This window comes from Symphodus melops (assembly GCF_947650265.1).
Source record: "Symphodus melops genome assembly, chromosome: 10".
Lineage (NCBI taxonomy): Eukaryota > Metazoa > Chordata > Actinopteri > Labriformes > Labridae > Symphodus > Symphodus melops.
The window spans coordinates 26,208,783-26,229,206 of record NC_136700.1 but is presented as its reverse complement, the minus strand read 5'-3'; the positions used below and the strand labels follow the sequence as shown (position 1 = coordinate 26,229,206).

The following is a 20,424-nucleotide window of genomic DNA, read 5'->3' as shown; positions in this document are numbered from 1 at the left end:
TGTCCATCTTTGAACCAGGAGCAGGCCCCACCAGAGCCTGAGCCCGCCCCCGCCCCAGCAACAGAGACCAAGCCCACCACTGCTTCCCCTCCGGCGCCAGAGGAGGCAGACCTGACCTGGGAAGACAAGGAGGACAAGGAGGGCAAGCTGGACGCCGAGAACATCCAGCCAGACACCGGCGTCACTGACAAGAAGTACCAGTACAAAGAAGGTAGGTCTCTTCACCGAGCCTTCACTCTCCAACTCACCACTGAGTCCGACGACTGTTTCCAAATCAGGGAGGGGCGTTTGACCCGTTTGTACTTCAGAGGAAAACAGAGCAGTAACATGTGCCTTTAAATTTACAGGTTGAATGTTTGCAGCCCTTATTAATGCATGCGTTCATTCTCCAGCCTGTCTGCCCCCCTGTGGACGCTGTGAGGAATGACACCATCTAATTTGACACTGATTTAAATCCGTTGTGAGTCTGTGCAGAGGTGGTCACTTCTTGTTCTGCGTTTTCTTTCAGAACAATGGAAGCCAATCAGCCCTGAGGACAAGAAGCATTACGACAGAGAGTTTCTTCTGGGCTTCCAGTTCATCTCCGCCAGCATGAACAAGCCCGAGGGTCTGCCAGCCATCAGCGACGTTGTCCTTGACAAGGTGATGCAGACAGGCTCAAATATAGCGCTGAATGAATAGTCTTTAACCAACACATGGGCAGTGAGTCAAGGAGAATACTTGACGTTTGATTTTGCCTCACCAGGCCAATAAAAACCCACTTCGCCAACTTGACCCCAGTCGTCTTCAGGCAATGAACTGTGGTCCCGACTTCACACCCTCTTACGCCAACCTTGGCCGGCCTGGCATGGGAGGAGGAGGAGGAGGAGGAGGAGGCAGAGGACCGGTGAGTAAACGTTTATAAAACGGGATAAAAGGTCATAGGTTAAATTACATTTCTCCCCATCTCTCCTCCTAGCCTCCAGGAATGGGCATGGGGGTCGGGGGTCCGCGTCGCTCTCAGCAAATGCTGAGGAAAGAGCCGAGGAAAATCATCACCACCATGTCCCTCGGTGACGACATCCAGCTCAACAAGGCAGAGAAGGCCTGGAAACCTTCGGCGAAAAAATCCACTCGCACCACCCGCGCAGCAGAAGACGCTGAGGAGAACGATCCAGAAAACACTAAGACCCAGGAGCTGTTCAAACAGGTCCGCAGCATCCTCAACAAGCTGACCCCACAGAAGTTCCAACAACTCATGAAACAGGTGTCAGATCTGACTATTGACAACGAGGAGAGGCTGAAAGGAGTCATCGATCTGACCTTCGAAAAGGCCATCTCTGAGCCCGACTTCTCGGTGGCCTACGCCAACATGTGCCGCTGCCTCATGGGGGTAAGTGATCACTTCGCCCCCGCCTTAGCACGTAGCTCTTTCTCTGTCCTGTTCTCTGTCTTCTAAAACGTTCTCTGCACAGCTCAAAGTGGAAGCCACAGATAAACCAGGAATCACTGTGAATTTCCGGAAGCTGCTGCTAAATCGATGCCAGAAGGAGTTTGAGAAGGACAAAGATGACGACGAGATCTTCGAGAAGAAGCAGAAAGAGCTGGAGGCGGCCTCAGCGGTACAGTACTGAACATGTTCTCAATGTCCCAAAAGAACCCAGTGTGGCACTTAATCTCTGGTAGTTAATCTCTGGTGTGTGGTGGTTAATCTCTGGTGTCTGCTGGTTAATCTCTGGTGTACGTTGGGGCTCATTAAAAGGTGATGATGCATCATAAGGAAACCAGCATGCAAAGAGAGTTTACAGCTGTTTTGTGTCCCTGCAGGAGGAGGTGAAGCAACTCACGGAGGAGCTGCAGGAGGCGAAAGACAAGGCCAGGAGGCGCTCACTGGGCAACATCAAGTTCATTGGCGAGCTGTTTAAGTTGAAGATGCTTACAGAGGTCATCATGCATGACTGCATCGTAAAGCTGCTGAAAAACCACGACGAGGAGTCGCTGGAGTGCCTGTGTAGATTGTTGTCCACCATCGGAAAGGACCTGGACTTTGAAAAGGCCAAGGTACGGCGCACACACAGCTGCTTTCTGTTTTCTATGTGAAGCTTCATGTCAGAGAGAGAATCACCAGACTGTTGTGTTCATCTGCAGCCTCGTATGGATCAGTACTTCAACCAGATGGAGAAAATAATAAATGAGAAGAAGAACAGCTCCAGGATTCGCTTCATGCTGCAGGATGTGCTCGACCTACGACGGGTAAAGCAGATGAAGTTCACGTCTAGTACCCACATTCAAAAAAGAGATGCAGGTACATTTGTAATGTCCTGGTCGATGTCAGCCGAGGTTCACTGTCATACGTTCAGGAGGAGAACTGTGATGTAGGCATGAAGAGGAAAAGATCAGGAAAGAGACGTGCTGCAGGAGGAACGTCTCTCGTAGGAGCTTTAAGCACATCCAAGACATAAAACCTCTACAGTGTTTTATACGGGCAGTAAAGTGTGTGTGTGTGTGTGTGTGTGTGTGTGTGTGTGTGTGTGTTGCAGCCCCACAGACGTGCACACTGGCCCTTCCCCCGTGGCCTGTGTGACTCTTTTCTGGGCTAACAGAGAAAGTGCTCGCTCAGCTCTTTAATGCAGCGCAGCTCCTAAACATAGATCTGCTCTGTGCCATCAGCTGAGACAGTTCACGTCTCTGTGTCTTTAGTAGTGACGTAAAGCTGTTTTGTTGTAGCAGAAGGAATGCTGCTGTGCCCGGTCCCGCCCACGCAGCCTTACAAACCCTCCTGTGTTCAGAGCTGCTCCGAGTCAGCATGTGGGCCCAGTTTAACACCCTGTGTCGTCCCCCCCCCCCCTTAGAACAACTGGGTGCCTCGACGAGGCGACCAAGGCCCCAAGACGATCGACCAGATCCACAAAGACGCCGAGCTGGAGGAGCACAGGGAGCAGATGAAGGTGCAGCAAGCCCTCGTCTCCAAGAAGGAGTCGGGCGGCGGCGGTGGAGGCAGGATGGGTGGAGGAGGACAGGGCGGCCGTGGGGGCCCTCACACCCCAGGCCGCGGTGCTCCTCCCCAGGACGAGGGCTGGAACACAGTGCCCATCTCCAAGAACCGACCTATTGACACTTCTCGCCTTAGCAAAATCACAAAGGTAGGAGAGCAAGGTGACCTTCTCACAGCACGCCGCATAAATTCAAGTTCACAAACTAACACGTTTTTTATCGCACATGTTTAAAAACGGTATTTTCTTTCAGACTCCCGTTCTTGATTTTAACAATCAGCTACTGGCCCCTGGTGGAAAAGGCACGTGGGGCAGCTGGGGGAAGGGCAGCAGCGGCGGTTCAAGCACCAAACCCACAGAATCTGGTAGGGTACCAAGCGTGATGAGATTTACATCCACGAAGTACCAAGATAACTAAACTGTGTGTATCTCATGTACAGGCTCCGAGTCGGGCGGGCGTCCAGCCACCAGCACTCTGAACAGGTTCTCGGCCCTGCAGCAGTCGTCGTCTCCCCTTGCAGCCGATTCAGACAGACGTGTTCCTCAGAGGTTTGAAAGAAGCGCTTCAGGACACAACCATCCAGTGTCTTTTGTAAACTCTCGCTGACCCCGCTCCCTCTGTTTCTCCTCGTCTCCACAGGAACAGCTCGAGTCGGGAGCGCGGCGAGAACTTCGACCGCTCGAATCGCGGCGGTGACAGATTTGACAGACGGGACGACCGGGACCGCAACCGGCTGCAGGTCACCAAGCGCAGCTTCAGCCGGGAGAATGAAGGACAGAGCCGGGAGAGAGAGCAGCGTGGGTCTGCTGATCCTGTCCGCAGGGTAGCGAGCATGACGGACGACAGGGACCGGGGCAGCAGGGACCGGGGCAGCAGGGACCGGGGCAGCAGGGACCGGGGCAGCAGGGACCGGGGCAGCAGGGAGAACGGTGAGTGATGTTGCTGAAGTAGAAACACCCAGATTGTGAAAGAACAACATTTGAAATATTCAGCTGCGAGAAAAGATCTCAGGCAACACAAAACCTTCCTGTTTTGTTCACAGTGAAGCGAGAGAAAGCTGCTACACCCCCACCTCCCCAGACCCCCACCAAGCCCGCCTTGACGGAGGAGGAGCTGAACAAGAAGTCCACCGCCATCATCGAGGAGTACCTGCACATAAACGACATGAAGGTACAGAACGACAGGTGTGGAGATGTGGGCTGAAGGATTCATGAGTGTAACTGCGTGTGTGTGTTTCACAGGAGGCCCTGCAGTGTGTGCAGGAGATGAACAGCACTCAGCTGCTCTTTGTGTTCGTACGAAACGTGCTGGAGTCCACGCTGGAGCGCAGCACCATCGCCAGAGAGCACACGGGTCTCCTCCTGCACCAGCTCATCAAGGCCGGCACGCTCCCAAAACAGCAGTACTATAAAGGGTGAGTGTCGCAGTCATGCATGTGTTGTATAACGACGTTGTGTCGGACAGGTAACCATACTGCAGCACAGTGCATACAGCAGGGGGGGGGGATCATGCTTCAGCACTTTGATAGTGAGTACAACCTGTCACGAGACTCAGCTCGTCTGTCGCCCCCTGGTGGTGGAACAAACAGCTCAGACTCAGTGTGTCCGTCTGTGTCCGTCCTCAGGCTTCAGGAAATCCTGGAGGTGGCCGAAGACATGGCCATAGACGTCCCTCACATCTGGCTGTACCTGGCAGAGCTGATCACACCCATGATCCATGAGGGAGGCATCCCTATGGGAGAACTGTTCAGGTCTCTCTCTCTCTCTCTCGCTCTCTCTTTCTCTCTCTCGCTCTCTCTCTCTCTGTCTCTCTCTTTCTCTCTCTCTCTCTGTCTCTCTCTTTCTCTCTCTCGCTCTCGTTCTCTGTCTCTCTCTCTGTCTCTCTCTTTCTCTCTCTCTCTCTGTCTCTCTGTCTCTCTCTCTGTCTCTCTCTCTCTGTCTCTCTGTCTCTCTCTCTGTCTCTCTCTCTCTGTCTCTCTGTCTCTCTCTGTCTCTCTCTGTCTCTCTCTCTCTGTCTCTCTCTCTCTCTCTCTCTCTCTCTCTCTCTCTTAACCACTTGTTGTGTTTTATGTTTCCAGGGAGATTTCAAAGCCTTTGCTAGCTGTGGGCCAAGCGGGCGTCCTGCTGGTCCAGATCCTCACTCTCCTGTGCAGAGGAATGGTGAGATCCCCTCACTAGTGTTCTAAAGCAGAAGATCACAGTGTCCTCTTCAAACCGTGTGGAACAAAACCTCTCTGTGTCCTCAGAGCCATAAAAAAGCGGGCGCCATGTGGAGGGAAGCTGGCCTCCGGTGGAAAGACTTCCTCCCAGAGGACGTCGACGTCAACAAGTTTGTGACAGAAAAGGTGAGACGAGACGAACGCAGGATTCCGCAGGAGGCGGGGCTTACCGGCGTCCCCAGTCCAGCTTACCAAGTTCCCCAACTCTGAAAAGAAGCAAACACATTCATAATAGTTCTTATAGCGGCGTCTTCTGAGGGACTAACAGAGACGTGTTTTGTGTGATCCAGAATGTAGAGTTCACTCTGGCCGATGAGTCGGAGGAAAGCAACAAGAAGGAGCTGAGCGTCGGAGAGCTGAGCAAACAGCTGGAGCGCCTGATGCAGGACCAGGCCGACACCCAGAGGATCTTTGACTGGATCGAGGTGCGTCCTCCTGCTCGTGTTGCGCTCTATGTGCACGCTTCTTTAATCCTTGATTTGACCTGGATCCTCGTGTGTGTGTGTGCAGGCCAACCTGGACGAGCAGCAGATCTCATCCAACATGTTCGTCAGAGCTCTGATGACCTGCGTCTGCCAGACAGCCGTTACATGTGAGTCAACACAAGGCCCCGCCCCCCCTCTGAACCAGCAGCCTGTGCAGGTATCTGGCCTGTCCTTTAGCATCAGATGAGCGTCATCGGTGCAGCTTTACTTTACGATGCTTCTGATGATGAGCCTCCAATAATTCACTGCTCGTGTTATAAATATCTGTGTTGAATAGATGAGCGTCATCGGTGCAGCTTTACTTTACGATGCTTCTGATGATAGGGTTATAAATATCTGTGTTGAATAGATGAGCGGTCCTCGTCCGTCTGTTGAGACCGTACGCTGTGATAGTTTCCCTCATGTGGTTTTGTGCAGGTGAGAACCCGTCCAAGGTGGACGCTGAGCAGATCAAAGTGAGGGCCAAGCTGCTGCAGAAGTACCTGAAGGATGAGCAGAAGGAGCTGCAGGCTCTGTACGCCCTGCAGGCCCTGATGGTGGAGATGGAGCAGCCGGCCAGTGAGTGGAACCTCCTCAAACATCTCAGTGCACATGTGAGGCGTTTAGTGACCAGTGTGTGTCTGCTCTCCGTCAGATCTGCTGCGGATGTTCTTCGACACGCTTTACGACGAGGACGTGATCAAAGAGGAGGCCTTCTACAAGTGGGAGTCGAGCAAAGACCCCGCCGAGCAGCAGGGCAAGGGCGTGGCCCTCAAGTCCGTCACCGCCTTCTTCACTTGGCTCCGTGAGGCCGAGGACGAGGACGAGTCCGACAACAGCTAGTCGGCTGCTGGCTGGCCGGAGCGCAGAGCGGCGAGTCGACGCCTTCTGCAGAAACAGAAACAAAGATTGTATTCTGGATCGAACACTCGATCATGTTATTTTTTGTTTTCATTCTTTTGGTTCAGTGTTTTTTTTTTTTTTTTTCTTTTTCTTAAGCAAAGCGAATGTCTTTTCATGAAATCGATGAGATGGCGAGGTGCGATGTCGGAGATAACGTTGTGTCCTTCAGTATTTCTTTGAGGTCTATCTCCTGTTTTTTTCCAAATGGCTCATCGCCACGGCAACACTATTCGAGACAGTTTGCTTAACGATAGAAAGAAGCTGTTCATATCTATATTTTTGATGACTTCACGGCGAACACGTGTCACATGTTTGGATCTACATGACGGTTCGCTTTGGTTCCTTCCCCGTGTTGGATGATTGGAGTGTTTTATATATAAAAAAAAAGAAAAGAAAGAAAACTACAAATAAAAGTGGCGAGCGCTTCACGAAGGAGTTGGACTCTCGAGGACTACACGCTTCCTTACAGAGGACAGCTTCACTTCTTTCTGGGGGGGAGGGGCTACAAACTTTGACCCCCACATTGACCCCCATATTTATATTTTTCTCTCCGCAGCTGGCAGAAGGTGCTTGTAATTATTCAACCCGAGTCATTGATTACAGTTTAATTGAAAATGTGTAAATACTTTTTTGCTTTACTTTATTAAAAAAAGATATTTAAAGAAAATTAATGCCTCTTTTCACATCCAGAGCTGGAAGAGCTAATAAAGATCGTTGTCAATAAAAGAGAAACTTCTCGCTCCTCGTGCATTTTGTGAGCACCGATGACAACTGTTTCCCAAACGAGCTCATTTAAAGACTTTGATTATTTTTGGTATTTCAAGGTTTGTTTCTTCGTACGTTGGAGTTCAGAGTTATCTGATGCCGGCCTGAAGCTCTAAAGAAAAAGGTAACTTTAAGATGTGTATCCTCAAAGGTCACATGACCTCCTCCTCTTCATCAGGTGAAATCAGTGTCCTCGCTCCTCTTCATCATGTGTGTGAAGTGTGTTGTTGTAAATCCACTCTGATCCTGTATCTGATCATGTCTATAAACTCCTCTATGTCAGCCCTGCTCAGAACAGGCTGTTTCTGTGTCTGTAGCTTTAAATATGTAAATGAGCTGTGTCTGACCACGCCCCCTCTCTGGAAGGGCTCGGGTGTACTCGCTGCTTTCTGGCTCCATGTCCTATTGTTTACGGTGAGAAGGCAGACTCAGAGGGCAGAACAAACACCTAGCTGTGGGAGGGTCACCCACCTGGGGGAGGGGCTACTGCCCTTTGTGATGTCATGAAGGGAACATCTCCAAACGGCCTGTTTGAGCAGGCAGAAGACGGAGAGGATGGACTTTTCTCATCATTGGGGGGTTTGTAGATGGATTACAGGCACATGTTAGAGGAAGATGGAGAAAAGGATTCTGGGTAATATGTGACCTTTAAGAAGCAGAAAACGAGAGATAAGATGAACCTTTTGTGTCACTCTCAGGCTGAACCCTCCTGCTCCAGCTCAAACAGAACGTGTGGATGTGCTGGGAACGTTTCTAAATGTGTGTGTTCAGCAAACGACCCAGCTCCTCCACGTTCCCATTTTCACATCTGGAGTCACTTCAGAGCTCCACCTACATGCGTTTTAAACACCCACACACATCAGACCTGCAGCACAAACCATGTGTGTAACCTCACTGAGCCATCTTTTTTAACCACCCTTATCAGTATATCTTGTTACGAGACCCAAACCAGCAACCTCCTCACTGAGAGGAAACAGCTGGAACCTGTAATCCTGAGAAACATCCGAGCACATTTCTCTTTCCATCTTTAACGTGTGAAGCGTTTGGAGAAGTGATTTAGTTTTAGTTTTTTACTTTGTGTTGTGCAGGGTCGCATCCATCCCTCCTCTGATTCTGAACATGAAAGGATAGTTAAGATATACCTGACACGTGGAGAAGTGAAAACGCACTGCTCAAAATCAAGGGAACACTTAAACAGCACCATGTAAAGTCAGTCACACTGTCCACTTAGGAAGCCACACTGACTGACAGTTTCACCTGCTGTTGTGCAAATGGAACAGACAACAGGTGGAAATTATAGGCAATCAGCAAGACCCCCCAATAAAGGAGAGGTTCTGCAGGTGGTGACCCCAGACCACCTCTCAGTTCTGATGCTTTCTGCCTGATGTTTTGGTCACTTTTGAATGCTAGCGGTGCTTTCAGTCTCGTGGTAGCATGAGACGGAGTCTACAACGACACAAGGGGGTCAGGTAGCTCATCCAGGATGCACATCAATGTGAGCTGTAGCAGGAAGGTTTTGCTGTGTCTGTCAGCGTCGTGTCCAGAGCATGGAGGTGCTAGCAGGAGACGTGGAGGAGGCCGTAGGAGGGCAACAACCCAGCAGCAGGACCGCTACCTCTGCCTTTGAGCAAGGAGGAACAGGAGGAGTACTGCCAGAGCACCTCCAGCAGGCCACACGTGTGTCTGCTCAAACGGTCAGAAACAGACTCCATGAGGGTGGTGTGAGGACGTCCACAGGTGGGGGTTGTGCTTCCAGCCCAACACCGTGCAGGACGTTTGAGAACACCAAGATCTGTCAATTCTCTTCACAGGTGAAAGCAGGTTCACACTGAGCACATGTGACTCACGTGACAGAGTCTGGAGACGCCGTGGAGAACGTTCTGCTGCCTGCAACATCCTGCAGAATGACCGGTTTGGTTGGTCAGTAATGGTGTGGGGGGGGGGGCATTTCTTTGGGAGGCTGAACAGTGTGTCAGCAGTTCCTGTAAGATGAAGGCGTTGATGCTTTGGACCGACCCGCCCGTTCCCAGACATCATGTCTCCATCCACCAACGCCACGATGCACCACAGACTGTCCAGGAGGAGGAGGAGGAGGAGGAGGAGGCTTTAGTCCAGGTCTGGGAGGAGATCCCTCAGGAGACCATCCTCCCCCTCATCAGGAGCATGACCAGGTGTTGTAGGGAGGTCACACTACTGAGCCTCATTCTGACTTGTTTTAAGGACATGACATCAAAGTGGGATCTGCCTGTGGTTTATACACCAAATCCAGACCTCCGTTGGTTGATTCATTTGAGTTCCGTTCCGTCATTTTTGTGATTTTGTTGTCAGCACATTCAGCTATATAAGTTCACATCTAGGTTGTGTTATTTTAGTGTTTCCCTTTATGTTTTTTTCAGCAGTGTATAAATGAAGGGTCAGGGTTACCTCTGTGATCCAGCGCTGATGTTGCAGGCCTGACATCTCCACTAGAGGGAGCTCTTACACTATAAAAGCTCCCAGTGTTTAGTCACTGTAGTGATCATGACATCCTGGACGTTCTTCTTCTGTCACAAGTTTTCATGAATAAAATCCCCAGAGAATTGACATGTTATATTTTAAATGTCCAGTCAGTGTTTTCACTGATTTAGTCAATATGTCCAAATCTGGTCTCTAATCTGGTCAGGGATCCAGTCACACACACCCTTCTTCATGTGCAGTAGAGTCATGTGCTGACATCATATCATCCTGAATCAGACCTGCCACACACTGTCGTCCTGCCGGCTGTCGTGAAGACTCGACGTGGTCATGTCCTTCTCACATTCTTTTGACATGTCCGCCTGTGACGCTCTCACACGGTATACGCCACGCTTAGCACGTTCAGCCGGATCACGCCACTTCTACCTCTCACACGAGAGAAACTGTCTGCAAGGTGTGTTCAAAGTCATCCCATCATTTTCTTCTTCTTATCCGAAATCGGGTCGAGGCTTCAGGAGGCCAAGGAAGTCAACTTTCCTCTCTCCAGCAATGTTTATCCCCTCTGCCTAACCTGAACCCTAATAGTCCCCCCCCCCCAACACACACACACACACACACACACACACACACACACACACACACACACAAACAACAGGGGCATGTCCAGGCTTTATGGACTTTGAAGAGTGTTTATTGACTCCGTCTGTCTGCACCAATCACAACTTTTTAGTAACAACCAAAGAACAGCAACACATACATCTTCAAACTTTAAAGGGGACATATTCTCCCTCTTTTCAAACAGTCCGCTGTGGTCTAAAAGAAACATCAGTGTTTCTGAGCTTTGGTCCAAATATAACATGAATCCAGCAGCAGAGGAGGTTCGAGACCCTGAAACCAGCTCTCTCTGAACGCTCCATGTTGGTGTGTGTGTGTGTGTGTGTCTCTTTAAATGTAATGTCTCCGCCCCCTGAGTTTTTCCAGCAGACATCACTCCTCTTTAAAAATGGCGGACCTGTTCCAAAGTTAATCTCTAGTCAGGAGGTGGAGTCCATGGGAGCAGATATCAGGGGAGGGGATCAATTTAACCAGAATCCCACTGTGACATCACAAGGAGAGCTCATTAGAAACACAGTGTTTGTCTTTGTGATGTCAAACTCCTGCAGCCCACAAACAAAGGATTGGACAGGTAACAGAGACAGCTTGGACAATCAATTAAAAAGAGACACGATGACTCCGGGTACACAAAGCGTTTCCTCTTGACGGCTCGGCCCCCGTGGACTCTGTCTGGCTCCCTTACATAACCGAGTCCCCCACTGCATTATCAGACAGATACACACACTCACTGTTTCCATCGCTGTGTGAACTTGATCTTTAGCACAGCATCATAAATAATCCCCTGAAATAAACTGTCAATAATTAATCTCTGAGATTTCAACTGTTTGTCAAATATTGTTTTTTGAACATTTTCATACTCTCAGGTCTTTATTAATTTATTTGTATCTTCACACTTTATTCTATAGTTTGGCCCTTTGATTGATCAAAAAAGAGTTTTTTTCCTGCTGCAGGTCGTCTCCTAAAGGCCTGCGGGTCACCGTGTATTTATGGCGTGCAGTAAACGATGATAAGCAGCTGCCGGGTTTGCAGACCAGCATTCTGAGTTGATCTTCAGGAGAGTCAGAGGAGCGTTACTCCAGCCTGAAGACACGGTGTCATGGAGGTGAAAAGAGCAGCGACCTCGGCTCTGCTTGTGTTGCTGGTGTTTGGATCGTGCCTCGCCAAAGGTAAAGAGGAAATCTTTCTTTAGTCCTGTTAGCTGCATGTAGAGATCAATCAACGCTTCTATCTGATTGCTTTCTTGTGAAATTCTCCTCTGGTGGCATGATATCCTCCCTAAACTCTAAATCCTACATCCTAAATCCTGAACCCTAAACCTTAATCCCTAAACCCTACACCTTAAATCCTGAACCCTAAACCTTAATCCCTAAACCCTACACCTTAAATCCTAAACCTTAATCCCTAAACCCTACACCTTAAATCCTAAACCTTAATCCCTAAACCCTACACCTTAAATCCTAAACCTTAATCCCTAAACCCTACACCTTAAATCCTGAACCTTAAACCTTAATCCCTAAACCCTACACTTTAAATCCTGAACCCTAAACCTTAATCCCGAAACCCTACACCTTAAATCCTAAACCTTAATCCCTAAACCCTACACCTTAAATCCTGAACCCTAAACCTTAATCCCTAAACCCTACACCTTAAATCCTAAACCTTAATCCCTAAACCCTACACCTTAAATCATGAACCCTAAACCTTAATCCCTTAACCCTACACCTTAAATCCTGAACCCTAAACCTTAATCCCTAAACCCTACACCTTAAATCCTGAACCCTAAACCTTAATCCCTAAACCCTACAACCTAAACCTTAATCCCTAAATCCTACACCCTTAATCCTGAACCCAAAACCTTAATCCCTAAACCCTACACCCTAAACCCTGAGCCCGAAACCTTAATCCCTAAACCCTAAACCCTAAATCCTCAACCTTAAACCTTAAACCCTAAACCCTACATCCAAAACCTTAATCCCTAAACCCTAAACCCTACACCCTAAATCCTAAACACTAAACCTTAATACCTAAATCCTACACTCTGAACCTTAATCCCTAAATCCTAAACCCTAAACCTTAATCCCTAAACCCTACACCCTAAATCCTGAACCCTAAACCTTAATCCCTAAACCCTACACCCTTAGAGACTTTATTGATGTCACCTTCAAAGTGACATTGTCATGAATTGATAACCACGATCTGTAAATAAAAATGAAGGAAGCTCCCAGGATCCTTCACTTTGATGGCTTTACAACGTCAGCTAATAAGATAGCGCTATGCAACTGTATGCTAATGTTTGCTTTCACCCAAAAGGGGGTGTGGTCACTCTGAATAGCAACAAGAGTGATTACTACAAAATAAAACAGGAAGTGAAATCTAAACACTGAAATTAACAAACTGTAAGAACGAAAGACAACATTAAAAAGCCAAACTAAAGTAAAGATGAAACTTTTAAACCTTCAGTCAGACTTTTCTTCCAGTTTTTATCCGAGGCGGACACTCTCCTCACTGAATTTATCCCTCACTTCCTCTCTTCTTCACTGCAGCTTCATCTTTTTCTGAACATCACACCTTTCGCATACTTTCATTTGTTTCGCCTCCAAACTTTCCCGAGCACTCAAAGTTACGCAACCGGCTGCTATCAGCGCTGAAGTGGACTGCTGTGTCAAACTGTTGTTACAGCACAGAGAGGATGATGAGCTGAGCAGATAAGAGAGCATGTGAATCAGGCTTGGCAGCAAACAAACACACACACACACACACACACTCGAGTCCCAGAAGGACCCACAGAGAGCAGTGTGTTGATGTTCTGCTCACACCTGCACTCGGATACACCATGTACTAAAAGCTTTAGCCGTGCTTTAATCTGACGTTTTCATCGACACACACGAGTTTACCAAACACCTGTTTGACTTGTTCGGACACTTAGAGAAAACAAACAGTTCCACCATAGCTGATCTGATCTGCGTGTTTCTGTCAATAGTTGAAGAGGAGAATCCGGAGTTCTGGAGGTCTCAGGCCCGACAGACTCTGCAGTCGGCGTTGGACCGTAAACTCAACACCAACGTGGCCAAGAACATCCTGTTTTTCCTGGGCGATGGTAGGTTACACAAGTGGTCAACGTCTCCCCCTAATGGAGCTCCAGTCTGGACTGTCTGAAAGGCTTAGAGGCAGGAATTAGGATTTGACGTATTCAGGTATAATTTGAGCTTTTTCTCCCCTGTTTTCCGTCTGATTCATCAAAGTGCAGCACAAAAAAAAAATCACAAGGAAAAGAAAAGAGCGAAGCACAAAGACACTTTGATGTTTGCATCAAGACCCCTCTGCAGAGAGACATGATGTCAGAGTAGAGGCTCAAAGTTTATTGAGGTAGAAATGTTCAGAAGATGTGTGTGTGTGTGTGTGTGTGTGTGTGTGTGTGTGTGTGTTTAGTTTATTATATGGTGGACAGTCATAGTTTAATAAACAGTTCATTAACAGAAGCAGCTTTTAACCTTTGCGGCTCATTTCCAGCTGTAGTCCTCGGCCAGTTCTCAATATGAAAATGTAAATACAATAAATCGCTTTACATTTATGATTACAGCAAGCCTAAGCTGTGTGTGTGTGTGTGTGTGTGTGTGTGTGTGTGTGTGTGTGTGTGTGTGTGTGTGTGTGTGTGCATCAGGTATGGGAATCACAACCTACACAGCAGCTCGTATCCTCAAAGGACAGCTTCAGAGCCAGACTGGAGAGGAGACAGTGATGACCATGGACACTTTCCCTCACGTGGGACTAGCTAAGGTAACACCCGCTCACACACTGTGGAGACACCTGAACACAGGTATGGTGTGTGTGCTGTACATGTGAGTCCTCACTGACAAACAGCACGAGTGAACCTCACAGCGGGAGGTCTCCCCTGTTGGGTTAGGGTGGAGGGTGTGATGTAAAAAGGACCCTGTGTGTGTGTGTGTGTGTGTGTGTGTGTGTGTGTGTGTGTGTGTGTGCAGACCTACAGTGTAGACTTCCAGATTGCAGACAGCGCAGCCACAGCCACAGCGTACCTGTGTGGAGTCAAAACCAACCTGAACGTCATCGGAGTGAACGCTGCAGCTCGCAACGGCATCTGCAAGACTCAGAAAGGCAACGAGGTCACGTCCATCCTGAAGTGGGCCAAAGATGCTGGTAAGCGTCGGGAGGGCGAGATGTTTTTTGCACAATTTATAAATTCCTCAAGAATCTTTTGGGAAAAGATTTTGGCACACGTAGGCTATTACATGTATTTCAATCAACACAAGTTCACAGTCGTTACTTTGTCACCGTCAGGCAGACTAAAGGTTGCAGACGGCGAGTGAAGTGAAAAGGTTCCCCGCTCGCTCCGTGCTCGGTCTACGAGTGTCACAGTTCAAGATGTAGCATCACGTTGGACTAAGCTCCAGTGACCAACAAGAGCCATGTTGTCAGAGACAGAAACACTGACTGAGTTACGTCTGTGCCTGCCCGTCTCTGTGGCCTCGTCCGACACGCAGCACCATGACCCAGAAAAGACTCACAAACCTTTCACTGATGTATGCCCACACAGACATCATGAACTCTCTGGACATTCATCAGGGAAAAACCAAAACATTTTCACAGCACCCCCCTTTCAAAATAACTCCCAGCGGCCCTGCCGGTAAGACCCCCCCAGTACACAAACACTGTACTGAAACCAAGCAGCAGCTGAAAGGAAAATAACGCAAGACGTCTTCAATCTGACCTTGAATTGAAGCAACAAATGGAATTCTGTGACTTGAAGTCGGGTAGCAGGCGGACACCTCCGGACAGACCCATGCAGAGCTGGCTAAACACTGAAGCTACAGTGTCCACCACATGCAGAGCTGGCTAAACACTGAAGCTACAGTGTCCACCACATGCAGAGCTGGCTAAACACTGAAGCTACAGTGTCCACCACATGCAGAGCTGGCTAAACACTGAAGCTACAGTGTCCACCACATGCAGAGCTGGCTAAACACTGAAGCTACAGTGTCCACCACATGCTGACCTGTGTGAGAGGAGGGGGGGAGACAGCTCTCTGTGATGATTAGAGTTTAGACTGCAGTACTCATTTTAAACACTAGGGGACAGAGTTACATTCTGCTCCTTTAAAGTCTAAAAGCAAAGACGATGTTCTCAAGTGCTCAACATAAAGTGTGATTTCTAATTTGTAGTCGGACATAGTCTTTAACATTGGATGCACAAATAGCTGAGGATTTAAATTCATACTGTGCGACCAAAATAACCTGATTGAGTTTGAATATCGTCATAATTAATTAACGTTTGTAGATGAGACAAAGCCTGCTCTTTCCTGCCATCCATTACAGTCTGCCAATCATGGGCTCAGGTGCACATACAGTAGACTAATGAACTTCTATACAGCGATAAGTTTGACATGAAACAATCTTGCAGGCAAGTCTGTCGGCATTGTGACGACCACACGGGTGCAACATGCCACCCCTGCGACTAGCTATGCCCACAGCGCCAGCAGGAAGTGGTACAGTGACGCCGACGTGCCTGCAGGTGCCAAAAAGGATGGCTGTACTGACATCTCCTCCCAGCTCCTCAGCAACACCGACATAGATGTAAGCTCTCCCTAAACAAAGACCCTCCTCATATACGTTTTAAAACAAAGACATCATATTTAAATATCATTGTATTTTTCTGTGTGTGTGTGTGTGTGTGTGTGTGTGTGTGTGTTTCCAGGTGATCATTGGCGGGGGTAGAAAGTACATGACCCCTCGGTACACCAAGGACCCAGAATACCCAGCAGACTTCTCCTCCAGGGGTAAAAGAAGAGATGGGCGCAACCTCATTGAAGAGTGGAAGAGCATGAAACAAGGAAAGGTAATTCTTCAGCCGAACAGAGAAAAGCTCTTAAAGGTCACATGATAAGTAAGTAAGTAAATTTTATTTATATAGCACTTTTCACAGGCAGAGGCCACAAAGTGCTTCACAATCAAGGTTAAAACATCACAAGCAATATACAGACAGTAAATGGTAAATGGACTTGAGCTTGTATAGCACTTTTCTAGTCTTCCGACTACTCAAAGCGCTTTTACACCTACCCATCACACCCATTCACACTGATGGGCTGGATATGTATCTATCCATTCACGCCACATTCATACGCCCCAGACGCAGCAGGGGGAGCAATTTGGGGTTAAGTGTCTTGCCCAAGGACATGTTGCTCGCAGGAGCTGGGGATCGAACCCTCAACCTTCCGATTGAGGGGCGACGACTCTACCAACTGAGCCACAGCCACCCAAAGATCATAGCAGCCCTAAAAGAGACTAATTAAAAGCCTGGACAAATAAAAACGTTTTCAGTTGACTCTTGAAAGTGTCAACTGAATCAATTGAGCGCAAGGATGATGGAAGTTCATTCCAGAGGCTCGGAGCAACGACCTGGAACGACCGGTCACCTCTAGTGTGATAATGAGCTCGAGGGACCTTCATCAGGTTCTGATCCATAGACCTCAGCGCTCGCACAGGAGTGTAAGGCTGGATCAGCTCACTAAGGTAAGAGGGAGCCTGACCATGCAAGGCTCTGAAAGCCAGAACCAGGATTTTAAACCTCAACCTAAAGGACACTGGCAGCCAGTGATCTCCTCCTCTTCAGGTGAAATCAGTGTCAGAGCTCCTCTTCAACATGTGTGTGAAGTAATGGTAAATGGTAAATGGACTTGAGCTTGTATAGCGCTTTTCTAGTCTTCCGACTACTCAAAGCGCTTTTACACCTACCCATCACACCCATTCACACTGATGGGCTGGATATGTATCTATCCATTCACGCCACATTCATACGCCCCAGACGCAGCAGGGGGAGCAATTTGGGGTTAAGTGTCTTGCCCAAGGACACATCAGACATGTTGCTCACAGGAGCTGGGGATCGAACCCTCAACCTTCCGATTGAGGGGCGACAAATGACAAATGCAGCAATGTGTGAAACTACTAACTGCACCCCAAATAAAAGCGTTGCTTCTGCTGCAGCCTACTTTAAGGAGCTTTGTCACCTCGCTGCTCAAACTGGCAGAATCCCAATCCTCACTATGCAACACCCAGTGGTAAGATTGAGATGTACTGACACGGGACAACAATATCTTGGGACCTAAAAGTGAAGAGTGATCCTCCAACATATGCTCATGGGGCCTTGGGGTCAACATCACTCTCTCTATATAACAACAGGAACTGTGCTGCATGCTCAGAATTGTTCATGCCAGAGTTTTTGAGAAGAGCTGATCTCATGGAAGCCTATTGGCTAAGTTCACCTATGCTGCATTATTTAAGCTGCTCTCGCCGGTCGACTCTTTGCTGCTCCGTTTGCTCGCCGCTCCTCCTTCATGCTTTCTGACTTAATGTCATGCTGTTGTCATCGATGATCTTTTTGCACTTTGCACAGGGAGGTCAGGAACGCGTGCTGCTCCTGCCTGACCCTCTCCACGTAGATCCCAGAACCAAGCCATAACTCCAAATACAAATGATTGTTTTCTTTTATTGACTGAACTGAATAATCGAGGAAACCTGGGCACAGCAGAAAGTGATTCATTCAGTAAACAAACACTTTGACCACCTTCCTCCCACTCAGTGTGTAAATCTGTATGTGCTGGCTGTCACACAGGTTGCCCGCTACGTGTGGAATAAAAACGATTTCGATGCAGTCGACCCTGAAACTACGGACTACCTCATGGGTGAGTTTTACGCTTCTTCTTCTTCTCCTCAGAGAGAATCATGAAGCTAACGCTCTCTCAGAGCTCAGCCTTGGTGTCAGTCCTTCAAACACGACTCAGAGTTTCCTCCTGCTGCTGTTCTTGACCGTCACACAAATCACAAATCTGTGGTCTGGTTTACGACAACAGAATTTATAAATCCAGTGTTTAGCTGTATTCTTTATAACCCACAGAAACAGACGTTGCATAGAAAACAGTAAGGCTGTCTATGGACTCTTTAATATTTAGATTCTCCAGTATTTCCTGTTTGTGATGTTTAACTTGTTGCTTCATTTACTGTATCTTTATGTCCCTTTAATCACAGCGTTTTTCTTCACGTGTGGCGTTTTAAAGGAAATGTAACAGTCTCTTCTTTTGGACTTAGCACTCCCTGATCCTGCAGAGACTTGATTTTCACAGGTTGACGCTGTGAAAGCTCGTGTGCAGAAAATAGCTGTAGTAGTAGGAGGAGGAGGAATGGACTTTCCCTTTTCTGCTGCACGTCCACTGTAGGCGGAGGGAACTGAGGACTGTGATCCTACATCAGAAAATAAAAGTATTTTTGCATCTCTCCTTTCCCCAGCTCTTTTTGAACCGGGTGATCTGCGCTTCGAGGAGGAGAGGGATCCAAAAATGGACCCGTCCATCGTTGAGACTACAGAGAAGGCCATCCGCATCCTCCAGAAAAATCCGAAAGGCTTCTTCCTATTAGTGGAGGGTGAGGATAATAGCTCGGCCCACCTTCCTCACACTCCCCCTCACCTAATCAGACAAAGGTTGGGTGATGAAATCTCCAGAGAGAGGGGGCTTCGTGGAAGAACACGTGGCAGGTCTCATTGGATCAATGGAAGCATTGATTCTGTTATTGTGGTTCCAAGTGGCAATTAAATGAACACACTGCTGATTGTTGGTGTTGACAGAGTTATTAAGAGTGTCTATAACGCCGGTCCTGCACGGACGTTGAGGTTTTCGTCATGTGCTGTGGCAACAACATCCAGCAGAGCAGAGCTGCAGTGGAGCCACTTATTTGACATTGATTCTGCATACAGCTCGATGAGTTTGCCGCAGTGTGTTTGCTCGGCCCTGCCTCATCCATCTCTCCTTTAATCTGAGGCAGCCGTCAGGGGACTTCACGGTGCTACTGAGTGTCTTCACAATGACTTTTAAAATAACAGGAAAATGTATAAATAGACTCAAGCATATGGTGCACCCAATCACTGACAACCCACAACGTATTAACCCAAAGTCTACTTCACTTCACAGGAGCGGAAATGTACACGATGAATCCTGCAGCAAGATGGGGGAGCGACTTATCTGAAATGCTAATCTTTGTGGGAGTGTTTGGAGACAGAGGTTCTGTCATGTTCAGTTGTAAAAATGATTTAGTCTAATTAATAACAGAGATCAGAGAGTTGATTTAAACCGCCCCCCTGCAGGACGTAGTGGGTTTATTTACTGCTTGTAGCGATACTGCAAGCTAACGCATGCCAGCACAAGCTAACCGTCGGTGTTAGTCAGAGTCTCTGCAGACACAGTCACACATGTACGGAGGCCCAGAAGGGACAAAGGCGCAGCTTCACTTTAGGAGGAGACTGAGTTTTATTTTGAAGGGACAATGAAACCGCTTCACCTTAGGAGAAGACTGAGTTTTATTTTGAAGGGACAATGGAGCAGCTTCACTTTAGGAGAAGACTGAGTTTCATTTTGAAGGGACAATGTAGCAGCTTCACTTTAAGAGGAGACTGAGTTTTATTTTGAAAGGACAATGGAGCAGCTTCACTTTAGGAGGAGACTGATCTCTCTCTCTCTCTCTCTCTCTCCCTCCCTATCTGTCTCTGTCTCTCTCTCTCTCTCTCTGTCTGTCTGTCTCTCTCTCTGGTCTGGTCAGGTGGTCGTATTGACCAGGCTCATCACGATGGCCGGGCATACATGGCACTCCATGAGACGGTTGCATTCGACAACGCCATCGCCAAAGGCCTCGAACTCACCAAGGAGCATGAAACTCTCACTGTAGTGATGGCTGACCACTCACACCCTTTTACCCTCAATGGATTCCCATTTAGAGGGCAGAGCATTCTGGGTAATTATGACACTACTTCCTGTGAGGAGTAACATCCCTCAAAAAAGTGTGTTTGACTTAAATCTGTGTGTGTGTGTGTGTGTGTGTGTGTGTGTGTGTGTGTGTGTGTGTGTGTGTGTGTGTGTGTGTGTGTGTGTGTGTGTGTGTGTGTGAGGGGCATCCAGTAGCAGGACACAAGACATTAGTTACAATACACACCTGCTGATAAAACCAGCATTAAGAGTTTAAAACAATAAAA

At 48.1% G+C, this 20,424-nt stretch overlaps 2 protein-coding genes across 3 annotated transcripts in view; both read left to right on the top strand.

Annotated features, from left to right (window-relative positions):
• Window positions 1-6,498, top strand: part of LOC306830372 (eukaryotic translation initiation factor 4 gamma 1-like) — a gene marked incomplete at its 3' end in the record, with an annotated part of 34,118 nt that extends 27,620 nt beyond the window's left edge. For both annotated transcript variants that reach the window (XM_079353803.1, XM_079353802.1), the window contains exons 14-33: window positions 19-211; window positions 509-642; window positions 746-886; window positions 959-1,372; window positions 1,455-1,601; window positions 1,807-2,040; window positions 2,128-2,232; window positions 2,832-3,122; window positions 3,226-3,337; window positions 3,413-3,521; window positions 3,613-3,902; window positions 4,016-4,143; window positions 4,215-4,387; window positions 4,598-4,723; window positions 5,051-5,132; window positions 5,219-5,317; window positions 5,482-5,616; window positions 5,702-5,783; window positions 6,094-6,234; window positions 6,311-6,498. In XM_079353803.1, coding sequence (XP_079209929.1) covers window positions 19-211; window positions 509-642; window positions 746-886; window positions 959-1,372; window positions 1,455-1,601; window positions 1,807-2,040; window positions 2,128-2,232; window positions 2,832-3,122; window positions 3,226-3,337; window positions 3,413-3,521; window positions 3,613-3,902; window positions 4,016-4,143; window positions 4,215-4,387; window positions 4,598-4,723; window positions 5,051-5,132; window positions 5,219-5,317; window positions 5,482-5,616; window positions 5,702-5,783; window positions 6,094-6,234; window positions 6,311-6,498 — 3,324 coding nt within the window. The remainder of the gene's footprint in view (window positions 1-18; window positions 212-508; window positions 643-745; window positions 887-958; window positions 1,373-1,454; window positions 1,602-1,806; window positions 2,041-2,127; window positions 2,233-2,831; window positions 3,123-3,225; window positions 3,338-3,412; window positions 3,522-3,612; window positions 3,903-4,015; window positions 4,144-4,214; window positions 4,388-4,597; window positions 4,724-5,050; window positions 5,133-5,218; window positions 5,318-5,481; window positions 5,617-5,701; window positions 5,784-6,093; window positions 6,235-6,310) is intronic.
• Window positions 6,499-11,285: 4,787 nt separating this feature from the next.
• The window catches only part of alp3 (alkaline phosphatase 3), a gene marked incomplete at its 3' end in the record, with an annotated part of 12,320 nt that continues 3,181 nt past the window's right edge, over window positions 11,286-20,424 (top strand). Inside the window, exons 1-9 of the mRNA XM_079353144.1 lie at window positions 11,286-11,558; window positions 13,373-13,489; window positions 14,054-14,169; window positions 14,376-14,550; window positions 15,811-15,983; window positions 16,105-16,245; window positions 18,019-18,088; window positions 18,690-18,824; window positions 19,995-20,186. Coding sequence (XP_079209270.1) covers window positions 11,489-11,558; window positions 13,373-13,489; window positions 14,054-14,169; window positions 14,376-14,550; window positions 15,811-15,983; window positions 16,105-16,245; window positions 18,019-18,088; window positions 18,690-18,824; window positions 19,995-20,186 — 1,189 coding nt within the window. The 5' untranslated portion in view covers window positions 11,286-11,488. The remainder of the gene's footprint in view (window positions 11,559-13,372; window positions 13,490-14,053; window positions 14,170-14,375; window positions 14,551-15,810; window positions 15,984-16,104; window positions 16,246-18,018; window positions 18,089-18,689; window positions 18,825-19,994; window positions 20,187-20,424) is intronic.